At 33.2% G+C, this 16010-nt stretch overlaps 1 protein-coding gene and 1 non-coding gene across 2 annotated transcripts in view; one reads left to right on the plus strand and one right to left on the minus strand.

Annotated features, from left to right (window-relative positions):
* The first annotated feature begins 7064 nt into the window (after nucleotides 1-7064).
* On the plus strand, nucleotides 7065-7170 carry LOC127832835 (U6 spliceosomal RNA). Its single transcript, XR_008027184.1, has one exon. It is a non-coding gene; the product is annotated as a U6 spliceosomal RNA (small nuclear RNA).
* Nucleotides 7171-7342: 172 nt separating this feature from the next.
* Nucleotides 7343-16010, minus strand: part of LOC127881080 (uncharacterized) — a 35578-nt gene continuing 26910 nt past the window's right edge. Inside the window, exon 2 of the mRNA XM_052428704.1 lies at nucleotides 7343-8282. Within this exon, the coding sequence (XP_052284664.1) occupies nucleotides 8196-8282 (87 nt within the window). The 3' untranslated portion in view covers nucleotides 7343-8195. The remainder of the gene's footprint in view (nucleotides 8283-16010) is intronic.

A 16010-nucleotide genomic window follows, 5' to 3' on the forward strand; every position in this document is an offset into this window, starting at 1 on the left:
GTAATTATAAATCTCTTTAACAGTCCAGAGAGAATTAACACTTGATTTACAGTTTTCCACAAAATCTGTAAATACACTTAAACATTTAACATAAAAAGGGGGAATAATTTCACTATGAGGAATATTATTAGATGCAATTGAAGGATTATATTTCTTCAATTGCAAACCTGTCCAATAAACAGCAAATTCTACCCAAGGAGTATTGTAGTTATTAATTATTTTAAAAATATGACATAGATAGAATGAATGGATTTTTAATTCTAAATTTGGAACATTAAGTCCACCTTTTAACATGTGTGAATACAATGTTTTGCGGGATATAGGCTCTAATTTTCTGCCCCATATAAAGTTGAAGCAACGTTTTTGAAACATGTTTATATAATGACTAGGTACAATTTGAGCTTGTATAAAATATATAAGTTTTGAAAATACAAATGTGTTCAAAATCGAACTTTTACCCTTATACGATTTACCACGAGATTTCCATAAATTAAGAATTCTTTCAAAATTAGATAATAAATCATGAAATAAATCATCATCTGTTAAATCATAACCAAACCTGTAACCTAATAACTTGCAATTTTTTCCCCAAGAAATGCCGAAAGGATGATCAGACCTTGACTTCCATTTCCCCAAAAACATTCCACAGCTTTTCTTATAATCTACCCTTGACCCCGAAACCTTTTCAAAGTCTGACACATGTTTAAACAAGAGCACCGCCTTGCGGGTGCAGACCGCTCATCTATTTTCTTTTTAAAGGTGAAGGGACTCTCAATTTCAATCACAAAGGAGGGAGGGATGGAGTGAAGAGGAGGCGATGGTTGGACGGTATTTCAAAAATAAAATAATAAAAATAAATATTGGTGTTTTTTAACCGTTTCAAAAAAAAAATTTGGGGGGGGGTGGGGGGTGGGGGTGGGGAATAGTGTGAGGGTGTGGTGGTCATTTGTGAAATGATCTTTAAAAAAAAATGGGAGGGGGGGGATTTGGGGGGGGGTATTCGGGGGGGGGAGGGGGGGAGGGCGTGGGGGGATGGTTTGGGTGGAGTCTATTGTGGTATGTCAGGTAGGAGTTGTTTTGTCAAAGTATCAATAAAATCTAATTATAAATAAAGAAGTTATGGCAATTTTAGCAAAATTTAATAATTTGACCTTGAGAGTCAAGGTAATTCAAAGGTCAAGGTAAAATTCAACTTGCCAGGTACAGTAACCTCATGATAGCATGAAAGTATTTGAAGTTTGAAAGCAATAACCTTGATACTTTAGAAGTAAAGTGGATCGAAACACAAAATTTAACCATATATTCAAAGTTACCGAGTCAAAAAAGGGCCATAATTCCATAAAAATGACAACCAGAGTTATGCAACTTGTCCTTTTACTGTCCCCTTATGATAGTTTGCAAGTGTTCCAAGTATGAAAGCAATATCTATGATACTTTAGGGGTAAAGTGGACCAAAACACAAAACTCAATTTTCTAAGTATAAAGGGCCCATAATTCCGTCCAAATGCCAGTCAGAGTTACATAACTTTGCCTGCACAGTCCCCTTATGATAGTTAATAAGTGTTGCAAGTATGAAAGCAATAGCTTTGATACTGTAGGAATAAAGTGCACCAAAACACAAAACTTAACCAAATTTTCAATTTTCTAAGTATAAAAAGGGCACATAATTCTGTCAAAATGCCAGTCAGAGTTACATAACTTTCCCTGCACAGTCCCCTTATGATAGTTAGTAAGTGTTGCAGGTATGAAAGCAATAGCTTTGATACTTAAGGAATAAAATGGACCTAAACACAAAACTTAACCAAAATTTTCAATTTTCTAAGTATAAAAAGGGCACATAATTCTGTCAAAATGCATGCCAGAGTTATCTAACTTTGCCTGCCCAGTCCCCTCATGATAGTAAGTAAGTGTACCAAGTTTGAATGCAATAGCATTGATACTTTCTGAGAAAAGTGGACCTAAACGCAAAACTTAACCGGACGCCGACGCCGACGCCAAGGTGATGACAATAGCTCATAATTTTTTTTCAAAAAATAGATGAGCGAAAAATAAGGAAATTGACTTTTCATCTGATAGACAGGTGGTATTGTCATCAGCATAAAGGGACATTTTCACATCAAACTTTCCACCAGGAGTTTTGATACCATTTATATGTGGGTCATCTTGAATAACCTTAGCAAAGGGCTCTAAACATAAAACATAAAGGAGAGGTGATAAAGAACAGCCCTGACGGACTGATCTTGTCAATGCAAATGGCTCAGAAATATGTCCATTTACAATGACAGATGACCTTATGTCTTGATACAAGACCTTAATCCAATGTATAAAAGAGTCATTAAAGCCAAATGATTGAAGAGTGCTAAACAGAAAAGGCCATGACACACGGTCGAAGGCCTTCTCCTGGTCCAAGCAGATAAAACAAGCTGTTAGGTTTTTCTGCTCGACATAACTTATTATATTACGAAGTAAATGAATATTATCAAAAATAGTCCTCCCAGGTATTGAACATGTTTGAGTTATTTCAATAATAGAGGGCAAAACCTTTCCTAATCGTGTGGCCAAAACCTTTGACAAAATCTTCCTATCAATATTCAAAAGTGAAATTGGTCTATAATTTTTAACAGATGTTTTATTACTGTTATCTTTGCAAAGTAATGTTATATAAGATAATTTTTGTGATTCTGACATATTCAAAACAAGTATTAAATAAATACAATAAAATATCACCAAACAGATGAAAGAATTTAACATATATCAAAGAAGTAAGTCCATCACTTCCTGGAGACTTAGTATGATCCATTTCCTTTAATGTAGAGAAAATCTCATCCAGAGTAAGAGGTTGGCTTAACATAGCATCATCATCATTGGACATTTTAGGTAGGTTATTTAAAAACTTAGAGTTTAAAGAAGGGTCAACAGGTTCATCAGTATACAAATTTTCATAAAATGAATGAAAAGTTTTTAAAATATCATGTGATGATTTCTTGTCCATACCATCATCTATTATATGAGTTATAGTTTTATAAATACCATTTTGAAACTCTTTATCATGAAAATAATTTGAAGCATTTTCATTGCTATTCAGCATATTAATTTTGCTTCTTATGTAGGAACCATCATATATTTTATTTTGTAAATTTTCAAGTTGATTTTTTATATTAATTTTTTCTTCAATATCTTGTGAATTATGGTAAGTTTTAATTAATAGTTTTATTTCTTTGTATGCATTAGATTTCTTTGATTTAGAGTAATCAATACAACATTCTTTTATTTTATTTTTAATTCCATCCCACCAATCTAAAGTAATATCTTCCGTTCTACTTATTATTTTAAAATAAAACTCAAAGGCTGAAATAAATTCATCATCATTTAAAATTGAATTATTTAATTTCCAATAGGAATTTCCAATAGAAATGGTTTCATTAGAGTTGTTTAAATTAATAATTACATTTACAAAATCATGGTCTGAATAAATGCAAGGTTTAATGGAAGACTCAATACAATTACCAATTAATAAATTCGACACATAAATCCTATCTAGTCTACAACTTATTAATTCTTTTTTAATAGATATTCTACTCCATGTTGTAGTGGTTTGTTTAGGATACAAATGTCTAAAGACATCTTTTAATTTATATTTATCAATTATATGTTTGAAAACAGCACAGCCAATAGGAAGTCTATCAGTATCTCCCCCTGATTTATCTAACTTAGGATTCAGAACAAAATTGAAATCTCCAATAACAACTAGATGATACGAACTAACCAAATATTTCTTAATGGAGGAAAAATAATTATTTCTATCTCCAGGGGCATTTGGAGCATAAATATTACATACCCTGAAATTTGTGTTTACAAACTCAACATCTGCATATATAAAACGACCATCATAATCCGTTTGAAAACTATGGCAAATAATATTTTTATCAGTAATAATAGTACAAACACCACATGACTTATTTCCATTTGAAAAACTCCAAATATATTTATAATCTTTGGAGATAAAATTTTCTACATCTTTGGCTTTGGAGTAAATGTTTATATGTGTTTCCTGTATACATAAAATGGCAGGCTTATTTTGCAAAATGTAATCTTTAATATACTGCTGTTTTTTTCTGGATCTAAATCCATTTATGTTAATACTATGTATTATTAAAGACATTCTTGTAAGTTTTGAAATAATCTAAAACATAACTTGCACAATGAACGACACCGACGTTTTAAAAATGTAAATTATTTTTAGAACACTATCCATTACACCGAAACATACAGGACAGACATTACATGAGCTAGAAATAATCAAGGAAAGTGCATGTACAATTAAAGATGGCTGCGCCCACAAAATAAACGTTATCGGGCATTTAATTCTATTGGAGCAGTGATAATAAACTTTAGCATACGGATAGAAGTGAATCGAAAAAGATTAATAGCGAACATTCAGACTACGTGCAAATAAGCAGTCGATAGAAAAATAAAAGCGGGGCGGGATACACGAGCATTGGCAGCTAAGAAATAAAGCAGACGAAATATATTTGTGAGATAAATCGAGACCGTAAGACAAAATAGTCTGAAACTGGTTTAAACAAAATGTGTACGAGAAAAACATGTTTATAGAAGGAGAGATAATCCCACACATATTAACAAATGTGTACACAAAAAGACTGGATAGAACTGAAACATGTTCAAACATGTATATATTCATGTAGAGTTTTACAATGTTTAAACATTTTATGGCAAAAGTGCAATATAATATATATATATATTTACATAAATGTATTTATGCTTACATATTTTTAGACCTTTAACACTTCTGGGAATAGTGCAATTAACTATATGAATAACTACATAGATGTAGAAAAAGGAATAAGCAATTTCGAAGTCCATAAAGCATGCGGTTTGTTTCCAGGCCATTTTTAATATAAAGCAATCCGTTGTGCAACAATCAAGTCCATTTATGAGTCCAATCAATACAAACACTACATTCTATGGGGGGACTGAGTCGCCAACATAACATCATAGATGGAATCTTGAGATAGCATGTCAGACATATCTATCCCCCCACTCTCAACTTGTTCGACCCCACTAACTACCCTGTTACGGGGCATTGGGGTAAATTCCTCCTCTGTCTCTAATTTCCGTTTTGAAGTTCCCTCACTTACTTCCATTTCCTTGGTCTCAACCACTGGCATTTCTAAAGTGACTGGAGATGGCGTCTGGTCACCGGGAGGAGAAGTAGCAGGGGCCGCGTCCTGCGTCTCGGGGGCCTTCTTCGCCTTCTTCCCCTTCCGGGCCACATCCGTCCACGTCGATACAGAACCTGTATCCTCAACAGGCTTCGCCACCTCCGAGGCCTGTTTTCCAACTGAAAGAGAGACTGTCGGCCTGATGACCTTGCCGGGACAGTCCCTCCCCACGTGCCCGAGCGGCATGCACCTCAAGCACAAAGGAGGCCGTCCCCGCATTGTCAACAGGGCCTTGTTGCCACATTCAAAATTAACCACATGTGGTATTTTGTTCTTTGATTGCTGCGGCATTTCAACAGTTACAATTCGCACTCCCGAAAATGTCACAAAATCTTGGACAGTTAGTTTTTCAAGCTCAATCTTCAACACTTTACCAAACTGAGAGAAAAAATCTTCCAGAATCTTATTTCCTATGAAAATGGGCAGCCAATGTACTCTAATGTGCACTACTTGGCTCCCATACGACTCAAATTTGTATCTTAGTTTCTGAAAAACCGTTTCATCCGATTTCATACTAGCAAGAAAGGAAGTCAACTTATCTGGCTCTGTGAAGACCACGTCATATGCCATCGAACCCGGTAGGTTACTGGAGACCGCATCAACATCATTCTCCGTGACCCCGAGACTCCTTATCAAATTGATAATGTTCACAAGAGAAGATCCACGTTGGCCCTGTATTTTGACAGTCCTCTGTAGAATCCTATCGCAAATTTCATTTCCATCCAGCGGTCTAAAATTGCTACTAATCACTGCTATTTTTACTACTCAAAATCGCTCGTTTATGAAAAAACGACCAACGGATCACTAAAGCCACGATTTTTTCGTGACTGTAGTGAAACCAGAGTTGTTAAAGAGGGAACGCCCGTGCATTGGTTGATGTACTGAACCTGTATATCAGCTCGCAGGTTACGCTCTGCAGTGTTCCGCTACGAACGCCAATCACGAGAGTTCCTATTAAGGTTACAGTATACTAAATAATCGTTTCATGTAGGGCTGTACTCTCTAAAAAAAATATCATAGTTGACAGGAAGGCATGCTTTACACTTTAAACTATCGTTCGGGTTTTATCTTTCGGAGATAATGGTAGGGCATGAATAGGTGTTCACTACTGAATCCCTGAAATATGATAAACTTTAAGACTATAGTAAAGCAGTGCACTGAAAAAGGTTACATGCCACTAAGAAACGGCCGAAAACAAAAGTTGCAAAAACAGTCGATTTTGATTCGTGTCAAGTTCTTGCTTGGTTTGAACATGGCTACCTTTTTTATTGCATAAATCGATTCCGCTTAGAATGGCCTTTAAGAAAAGGTATTGTTATGGGGTCTCTATGTGCAAAATGTTGCACTTATTTTCGCTTAAAGTTGTCGCGCTTTTACATTGAATTATACAGGGAAACTATTTAGTATATTATGACCGACCTTAATAGTGAAGCCATTGTAAACGCACAGCTATTAGCTGGAAAACGCTATTAATAGTGAAGCTATTGTATACGTACAGCTTTTGTTCGGAAAACACAATACGTCGTGGCTAAAAATAGACTGGTAAAATTAGTACAGTGCGTCGCAATGTTTAACATTTACCATTCACAGCTGCGCTCTTCTGTTCCGTTGCACGCGATTGAAACGATGTCGGCATCTCATTCGCGTATCCTAGTACGCTGCGACCGTAGAAAGCGAATATACACTGCCGGCCGAAATACCTCTAGGTAAGTATCTGAGGCGGAACACACGCATACGGGCATTTTAGCGCGCATTTGAACCTGCAAAAGTGTACATCAGATAGCAACACATATATACAGCATTATGGCAACGTCCTTTTTCGTACTGCTTCGGCAGTACATATACTAAAATTGGAACGATACTGAGAAGATTAGCATGGCCCCTGCGCAAGGATGACACGCAAATTCGTGAAGCGTTCAATATTTTTTAGAACAAACAATATATTTAGACTCGGGTGCCTAGCTGCCACCAAGGTTTATGTATTGACACATTATCGCATATCCTGAATTAACAGGACTTGAGAAATAAGTCTATAGACTCATTGAATGTTCCACTGCACGGAAATCTTTAGTAAAAGGCGAATTTTTTTTTTCTTTTTCATAAAATTTATTTATCACATAATTGGGGTGTAAAACGCCCCAAGTATCCGCTTTAAAGAAATTAAATGAATTTATATAAGGTGACTTTAAATAATATTTATCAATAGTAAGGAAAGAAGAAAACTAATTATTTAATAATTAATTGATACACACAGTCTTTTTACCGTCTGCACGTTTTATGTATCAATATATAATTTGTAACAGTCTTTTCACGTCTGCACGTAGATAATGAAATAGATATTATATAGAATTAGAGAAATAGTGAAACGGTTTTAACAAATAAAAAGTCACCGACCTAAATGTAGCGGATCTTAATTAGTACAATGATAAGGAGGTTGTTTTATTTAATATAAATGCTAACAAATCACACTTCAAACAAAAAGAAAAAAGGTGCTCCCAGCGAACCACCCCAGGTCATGCCCGAGCACCCCCAGTGATGGTCCGCCAGGAACATGTCAAGAAGTCTACAGCTGAAACCAGATGATGGAGCTGAAGCACGTGAGAGCCTTCAGTACCACACCTCACCCGCCCCAGCCCCACCATCCGGCCAAGCCGGAAATAATTATGTAACAATAAATGTATATTAACGAATCAATTGGAAAAAGCCTCTTTACTTAAGGAAAGGTTAGTCAAGTATCCTATGACCTACATGGATGAAAATGTGTTAATGGTATGTCGAAATACATAGTGATGAAAAATGAGTGATAATGAAGTTCAATGAGTGAAATGAGATGAGCCCAACACTGGGTTACATAATATATGAAACAATGATTGAAATGATTCATAGGAATACTGATGATATAAGAGATGATGCAATAATACAATTTACAATATACAATTCACAAAAACTTCTTCACACAAAATTAACACTGTCACGTTCCCTCTCTGATCCAGGATGACAACCCGAGTAACAGCCACTAACGGCCCCGCAGCTGCCATCCTGAAATCAGAGAGAAAGCACAAAACAGCAGAGAGAAACTTAATATACATATTTCAATCATAACACTAAATGTTAGCATAAATTGCAGGATTCAAGTCTAATCTAAACTCAACTTTTTTATTTGCATTAACGTCACAATAATTACCCCATATTAATTCAAATTTCTCAGATGGAAATCTTTCAAAATCTAATAAAATGCGATATTTTAATCTATAAATAAGTTTGCAAATAAGATCAAATGGACTAAACAGTCTTTTGTCAAATTGTACATCATTTCTAGTTCTCCAAATTATTTGTCTTGACTCCGACAGCAGAATAAGAAAAACATAATTAATTTCCTTATCATATGAATTATCAAGATTAAGATAATGAAATTGTTTGAGAGACAGTTTATGATTGTCTGCAGTTAATACATGCATTAAAAATAATACGACTTTATTTATAGATGTAGAAATATAACACTCAACAAATAAATGATCTATAGTTTCTGGTTTCGAACAAAATGTGCATTTACTAGATCTTATCATATTTCTTGAAAAAAGATATTGGTTGGTTAAAAGAGCATTATGAACAATGGAAAAACATGTGTTCCTACACTCAGGATCTACTGCACTTGAAAAAACATTTTTAAAGCTATTATTAAAATCTACAAATTTACAATCCCTTACACATTTTGGTTCAATATTCATATTTTCAATAAAGTAATTATAAATCTCTTTAACAGTCCAGAGAGAATTAACATTTGATTTACAGTTTTCCACAAAATCTGTAAATACACTTAAACATTTAACATAAAAAGGGGTAATAATTCCACTATGAGGAATATTATTAGATGCAATTGAAGGATTATATTTCTTCAATTGCAAACCTGTCCAATAAACAGCAAATTCTACCCAAGGAGTATTGTAGTTATTAATTATTTTAAAAATATGACATAGATAGAATGAATGGATTTTTAATTCTAAATTTGGAACATTAAGTCCACCTTTTAACATGTGTGAATACAATGTTTTGCGGGATATAGGCTCTAATTTTCTGCCCCATATAAAGTTGAAGCAACGTTTTTGAAACATGTTTATATAATGACTAGGTACAATTTGGGCTTGTATAAAATATATAAGTTTTGAAAATACAAATGTGTTCAAAATCGAACTTTTACCCTTATACGATTTACCACGAGATTTCCATAAATTAAGAATTCTTTCAAAATTAGATAATAAATCATGAAATAAATCATCATCTGTTAAATCATAACCAAACCTGTAACCTAATAACTTGCATTTTTTTCCCCAAGAAATGCCGAAAGGATGATCAGACCTTGACTTCCATTTCCCCAAAAACATTCCACAGCTTTTCTTATAATTTACCCTTGACCCCGAAACCTTTTCAAAGTCTGACACATGTTTAAAAAATAAGGAAATTGACTTTTCATCTGATAGACAGGTGGTATTGTCATCAGCATAAAGGGACATTTTCACATGAAACTTTCCACCAGGAGTTTTGATACCATTTATATGTGGGTCATCTTGAATAACCTTAGCAAAAGGCTCTAAACATAAAACATAAAGGAGAGGTGATAAAGAACAGCCCTGACGGACTGATCTTGTCAATGCAAATGGCTCAGAAATATGTCCATTTACAATGACAGATGACCTTATGTCTTGATACAAGACCTTAATCCAATGTATAAAAGAGTCATTAAAGCCAAATGATTGAAGGGTGCTAAACAGAAAAGGCCATGACACACGGTCGAAGGCCTTCTCCTGGTCCAAGCAGATAAAACAATCTGTTAGGTTTTTCTGCTCGACATAACTTATTATATTACGAAGTAAATGAATATTATCAAAAATAGTTCTCCCAGGTATTGAACATGTTTGAGTTATTCCAATAATAGAGGGCAAAACCTTTCCTAATCGTGTGGCCAAAACCTTTGACAAAATCTTCCTATCAATATTCAAAAGTGAAATTGGTCTATAATTTTTAACAGATGTTTTATTACTGTTATCTTTGCAAAGTAATGTTATATAAGATAATTTTTGTGATTCTGACATATGGCCACATTCAAAACAAGTATTAAATAAATACAATAAAATATCACCAAACAGATGAAAAAATTTAACATATATCAAAGAAGTAAGTCCATCACTTCCTGGAGACTTAGTATGATCCATTTCCTTTAATGTAGAGAAAATCTCATCCAGAGTAAGTGGTTGGCTTAACATAGCATTATCAACATTGGAATTTTTAGGTAGGTTATTTAAAAACTTAGAGTTTAAAGAAGGGTCAACAGGTTCATCAGTATACAAATTTTCATAAAATGAATGAAAAGTTTTTAAAATATCATGTGATGATTTCTTGTCCATACCATCATCTATTATATGAGTTATAGTTTTATTAATACCATTTTGAAATTCTTTATCATGAAAATAATTTGAAGCATTTTCATTGCTATTCAGCATATTAATTTTGCTTCTTATGTAGGAACCATCATATATATTATTTTGTAAATTTTCAAGTTGATTTTTAATGTTAATTTTTTCTTCAATATCTTGTGAATTATGGTAAGTTTAAATTAATAGTTTTATTTCTTTGTATGCATTAGATTTCTTTGATTTAGAGTAATCGATACAAAATTCTTTTATTTTATTTTTAATTCCATCCCACCAATCTAAAGTAATATCTTCCGTTCTACTTATTATTTTAAAATAAAACTCAAAGGCTGAAATAAATTCATCATCATTTAAAATTGAATTATTTAATTTCCAATAGGAATTTCCAATAGAAATTGTTTCATTAAAGTTGTTTAGATTAATAATTACATTTACAAAATCATGGTCTGAATAAATGCAAGGTTTAATGGAAGACTCAATACAATTACCAATTAATAAATTCGACACATAAATCCTATCTAGTCTACAACTAATTAATTCTTTTTTAATAGATATTCTACTCCATGTTGTAGTGGTTTGTTTAGGATACAAATGTCTAAAGACATCTTTTAATTTATATTTATCAATTATATGTTTGAAAACAGCACAGCCAATAGCAAGTCTATCAGTATCTCCCCCTGATTTATCTAACTTAGGATTCAAAACAAAATTGAAATCTCCAATAACAACTAGATGATAAGAACTAACCAAATATTTCTTAATGGAGGAAAAATAATTATTTCTATCTCCAGGGGCATTTGGAGCATAAATATTACATACCCTGAAATTTGTGTTTACAAACTCAACATCTGCATATATAAAACGACCATCATAATCAGTTTGAAAACTATGGCAAATAATATTTTTATCAGTAATAATAGTACAAACACCACATGACTTATTTCCATTTGAAAAACTCCAAATATGGAATGAGTGATGTATTGGACGTCATCATTGATGACGTTCAATCGAACGAATGATAAAGGGGGCTAAAATTCGTTAAGCTCCAGCGTATAGCAGCGATTTGGGAGTCTTGAAAACTGGCCCAACACTTGTGCTGAAATTTGACATGTATATGGACCAGAACTCGATCTACACGATGGCGTATTCGTCATATCTGGGAAAAGTCCAGTTTTTGATAAAATTACGAAAAAGTGGTGTTTTTTATTGCGCAATCGCTATAAAATGAGTTCTCGCCGGAAGCGTTAATAGCGTTAATAGCAACCCAAACACAATTCAACCCAAGGAGACAATTCACGCGATAGAAACTTCAAATTTGATTTTAATTAATACATATTGCGATTTTATTCCCAAATTAATAAATAAGTTCATATTGCGTTTAACATACGAAGCTGAACCCGTTTAGAAAATATTAACAAAACAAACAAAAACAAACAACAGTTAAATTTCATTGATGTAAATATGGTAACCTGATTACATATCCACTAGCGTACACATGAAAAATAGTTCGCAAGTAAACAACAAACAATCAAATTTAAACGCAAATAAGTTAACAAAATATATAAAATAAAACCGAGAAATCGATACTTAAAACTACAATTTCTGCACTAAAAACATTTTTGAGAGTCATTAAAACATATAATTTCGGAAGTATACAACCAACAATCAAAATGGCTGCCAATGAACGTTAGAAAAGAACGCGAGAAAGTATTTACAAAATAACATCATCAAAATAATTAAAGTGAACGCTACTTCGCCGTTTTTTAGATAAGTATACGATCTATTGAAAAACACTAGCATTTGACATAAACACACCCGTGGATATGGAAATAGACATCACGCGGCTCCCGCATTTTGCGCTATGTACGGTTGTTCAGAAAACTTGGTGTCATTGTGTTCTTGACTTTGTCCGATGAGTTGAATTTTATATACCATTACCATGCGAGAAAGTTTTCAAACACATTTATTTATTACGAAACTTACCTTGAAAAATAAACAACACACATATTAGTGGCACGAACTGGTAGTTGCACGAAACGACAATCAACCGTAAAAGTTCAAGGACAATGGCATAATTTGAATGGAAATACATGTGTTGAATATTGGATAAATTAATTGTTTTGCCGTTAAAAGGGTAAGTTTTTTTGGTTTGCTTTGCTTATTTTTTTTTTTATCAAAACACAAGTTTTATAGTTTGATTTCTGTACAACAGTTCAGTTAACGTTATATCTTGAATTTATAAATATCGAAATAGATGTCGGAGTATGCACATTTCGGACGTTGCTATGCAAGTTAGTTCTCGATAGAATATACTGTTTTACCTTTTCGCATACAGTTGTGCAGCTGTTTTCCATGAAATGATGCAATGTTTTACGTCTGGAATACCCCCCTCGATGATTATAAATCATTAACTTCTCAAATTATAAGCATCGTCAACTTGACAAGGTTCTGTCAAGATTTAATTTTTTAATTTAATTAATAATTAGTAGAATATGAAAAGCTGAGTAACATTAATTCATACTGATTTCTGATTAGGGCAGTGGTTCACCTGATTCTCTCATAGGTTGACCACACCACAATTTATAGCAGAACAAAAACAAATAGCTTGTAATTATAATTGGTAAATGTGAATGTTTAATTTATTTGTTTGCAACAATTTGGAACCTTTTGGTTTAAGCATTGTAAGCCTAGTGTATAATTGCCCCTTTGTTCAGCACACATGAATTGATATGAAATACAGCTATATCTCGTGTGGCGTATTTTCATTTAAACTCTGGATTGTAATGACTACAAGTCAGTCGTGCAGTTAAATATGTTTTAAAGCATAGAAAGAATCCAAAATTATTTTGGATTTTGTGTTTGCCATGCATAATTTAAATTTTCATAGGAATAAAATAACTTACAGCGACAGGATTACGGCTTTGTTATGTTAAGCATTTGATACAAATGTAATTAAGAATTAGTGTGGTTGTAAATAAATTTTGAGAAATGGAACGCAAAAAAATCACAGAAAATGGAAGTGCATGCATGTTACTGTATCTTGCAACTTTATTGTTGTAAGAATTGGATTAAAGTTTAAATTTAGGTAAGCGTGTTGCTTATACCTAATTAAGTTTTTATGTCTCCTTTGCTCTAATATGGTATGAAATGCGTATCTCGTGTAACGTAATTTCATTAAAACTCTGGATTTTAATGACGACAAGTCAGACGTGTTATTTTATTTAACAGTAAAATATTTTTTAAAGCATCAAAAGATTGTAAAAATATTTCCGATTGTATTTTTGTCATGCATAATTTAATCTTCCATAAGAATAAATAACTCGCTGCGTAAAGATTTCGGTTTCCTTAACCCTTTGCATGCTGGGAAATTTGTTGTCTGCTAAAATGTCGTCTGCTGAATTTCTAAAATTAGCATTTTCTTCGATTTTTTTTCAAAGAATATTATCAGAATAGCAAACAGTTTGGACCCTGATGAGACGCAACGTTCTGTGGCGTCTCATCTGGATCCAAACTGTTTGCAAAGGCCTTCAAAATTCGGTTCCCGCACTGAAAGGGTTAATCATGTTTTAGGTAAGAATGGTTAGAATTGATACACAAATTAAAAAAAAAATAGTGTGGTTTTTAATAAATTTTGAGAAAGAGAAGGATGACCAAAATTGGAGGTTCATATCTTTGTAACTTTATTGTTTTAAGCAAAGGATTAAAGTTAAAATTGATGTACATGTAAGCGTGTCGTTAATACTAAATTTAGTTTTTTTATGACTCCTTCGCTTCTGTATATACAATGTATACACTACGAGACCCGTGATTGTTGCCTAATTTGCGGAGTCAAGGCGGACAGTTTGCTTTTTGAGTGGAAAATCACCGCGATTTCACGTGATTCGTCACTCTGCCGTCGTGCGAGAGCAAGATAATCTTCGCCCTGATTCCCCTCAGTTTGCGGTGATTCGCCATGATCGCAGTGGATATCGGTGACATCGATGATTCAGCAATTCATGCATATAAACCAAATTGTATCGATAACTGTATACATAACGCTTTTCTAATGTTCACAATTATCAAATAATCTAACATAATTACAACATCACTTACGAAAAAATAATCTTAAACATTTATATCGGTAAATATGTTTGAGAATTTCATTAACACAACCATATGGCTACGCCATTTTTCAGAAGTGTAAAGAGTACAGTGCATAATGCGGGGGGACGAGCGTATTTAAAAAGCTTATATCATATTTCTCGTAAATTACCAAATTATTAGTTTTGTCTAAATCAAATACCATGTATAGAGAAACAAGGTAATTATAACCGACCAATGACAAAACACTATGCAACTTTCAATTTAGACAGTGCTACATGTATATGGCAACAATATGGAATTTGAAAAGTGGTAGTGTATTCGGGCCTGGAATATAATTAAATAATGTTTACATGTTATGTTCAATAATTATTGCATGATCATTCTGCGCTGTTATATTAATTTGGAGCCGTTAAAGCTTCCGACATTACTTCATCAAATTCATGTCGGAACGGGAGTATTTTAGCTAATACGCCCATTGTATACAACAACAACAAAAGCTTTATTATTGCAATGTATAATGTAAGTGTAAACATATATGTTACATGTACATGCGGTGATGCGAGAATCGCGGCAAAAATCACGGGTCGCGTAGTGTAGTATAAAAATACATATCTCGTGTAACATAATTTCATGTAAACTCTGGACTTTAATGACGACAAGTTAGATGTACGGTTTCCTATATTGTGTTTAAGGTCAGAATGGTTAGCATTTTATACTTTTATAATTAAAAAATAGTGTGGTTTTAAATAAAATTTGAGAAAGGGAAGGAAGAACAGAAAATGGAAGTTCATATCATTGTAACTTTATTGTTTAAAGCATTGGGTTTAAGTTAAAATTGAGGTAAGCGTGTTGCTAATAATAAATTAAGTTTTTTTATGACTCCTTCGCTCTTGTAAAGTATGAAATACGTATCTCGTGTATCGTAAATTCTTTTAAACTCTGGATTTTGTGATCGCCTTTTGTGTGTCGTCTGTTGTTAGTCGTAACATTTACCTTGTTAACACTTAAGAATGTAATGTATTGCAGATTCAGAGATGTCTGTTCTGTTTTGAAGGTCATGTGAAAAATAAACTTATGGGATGTTTGCATATTTTAATAACATATAAATATTGTTCAAATCTATTTGTTGATAGATTTAAAATAGCTAACTTTCCTCTTACATGCCCTTGTATTTCAAGATAGAATACTTTCCTTCACAGAGGAAAGAGGTCTGAGTTTGAATCTCAGTGGGGGCTTCAGAGGATGATTTATTTGT

The sequence above is a fragment of the Dreissena polymorpha genome, chromosome 5 (assembly GCF_020536995.1).
Source record: "Dreissena polymorpha isolate Duluth1 chromosome 5, UMN_Dpol_1.0, whole genome shotgun sequence".
In the NCBI taxonomy this organism is placed as follows: domain Eukaryota; kingdom Metazoa; phylum Mollusca; class Bivalvia; order Myida; family Dreissenidae; genus Dreissena; species Dreissena polymorpha.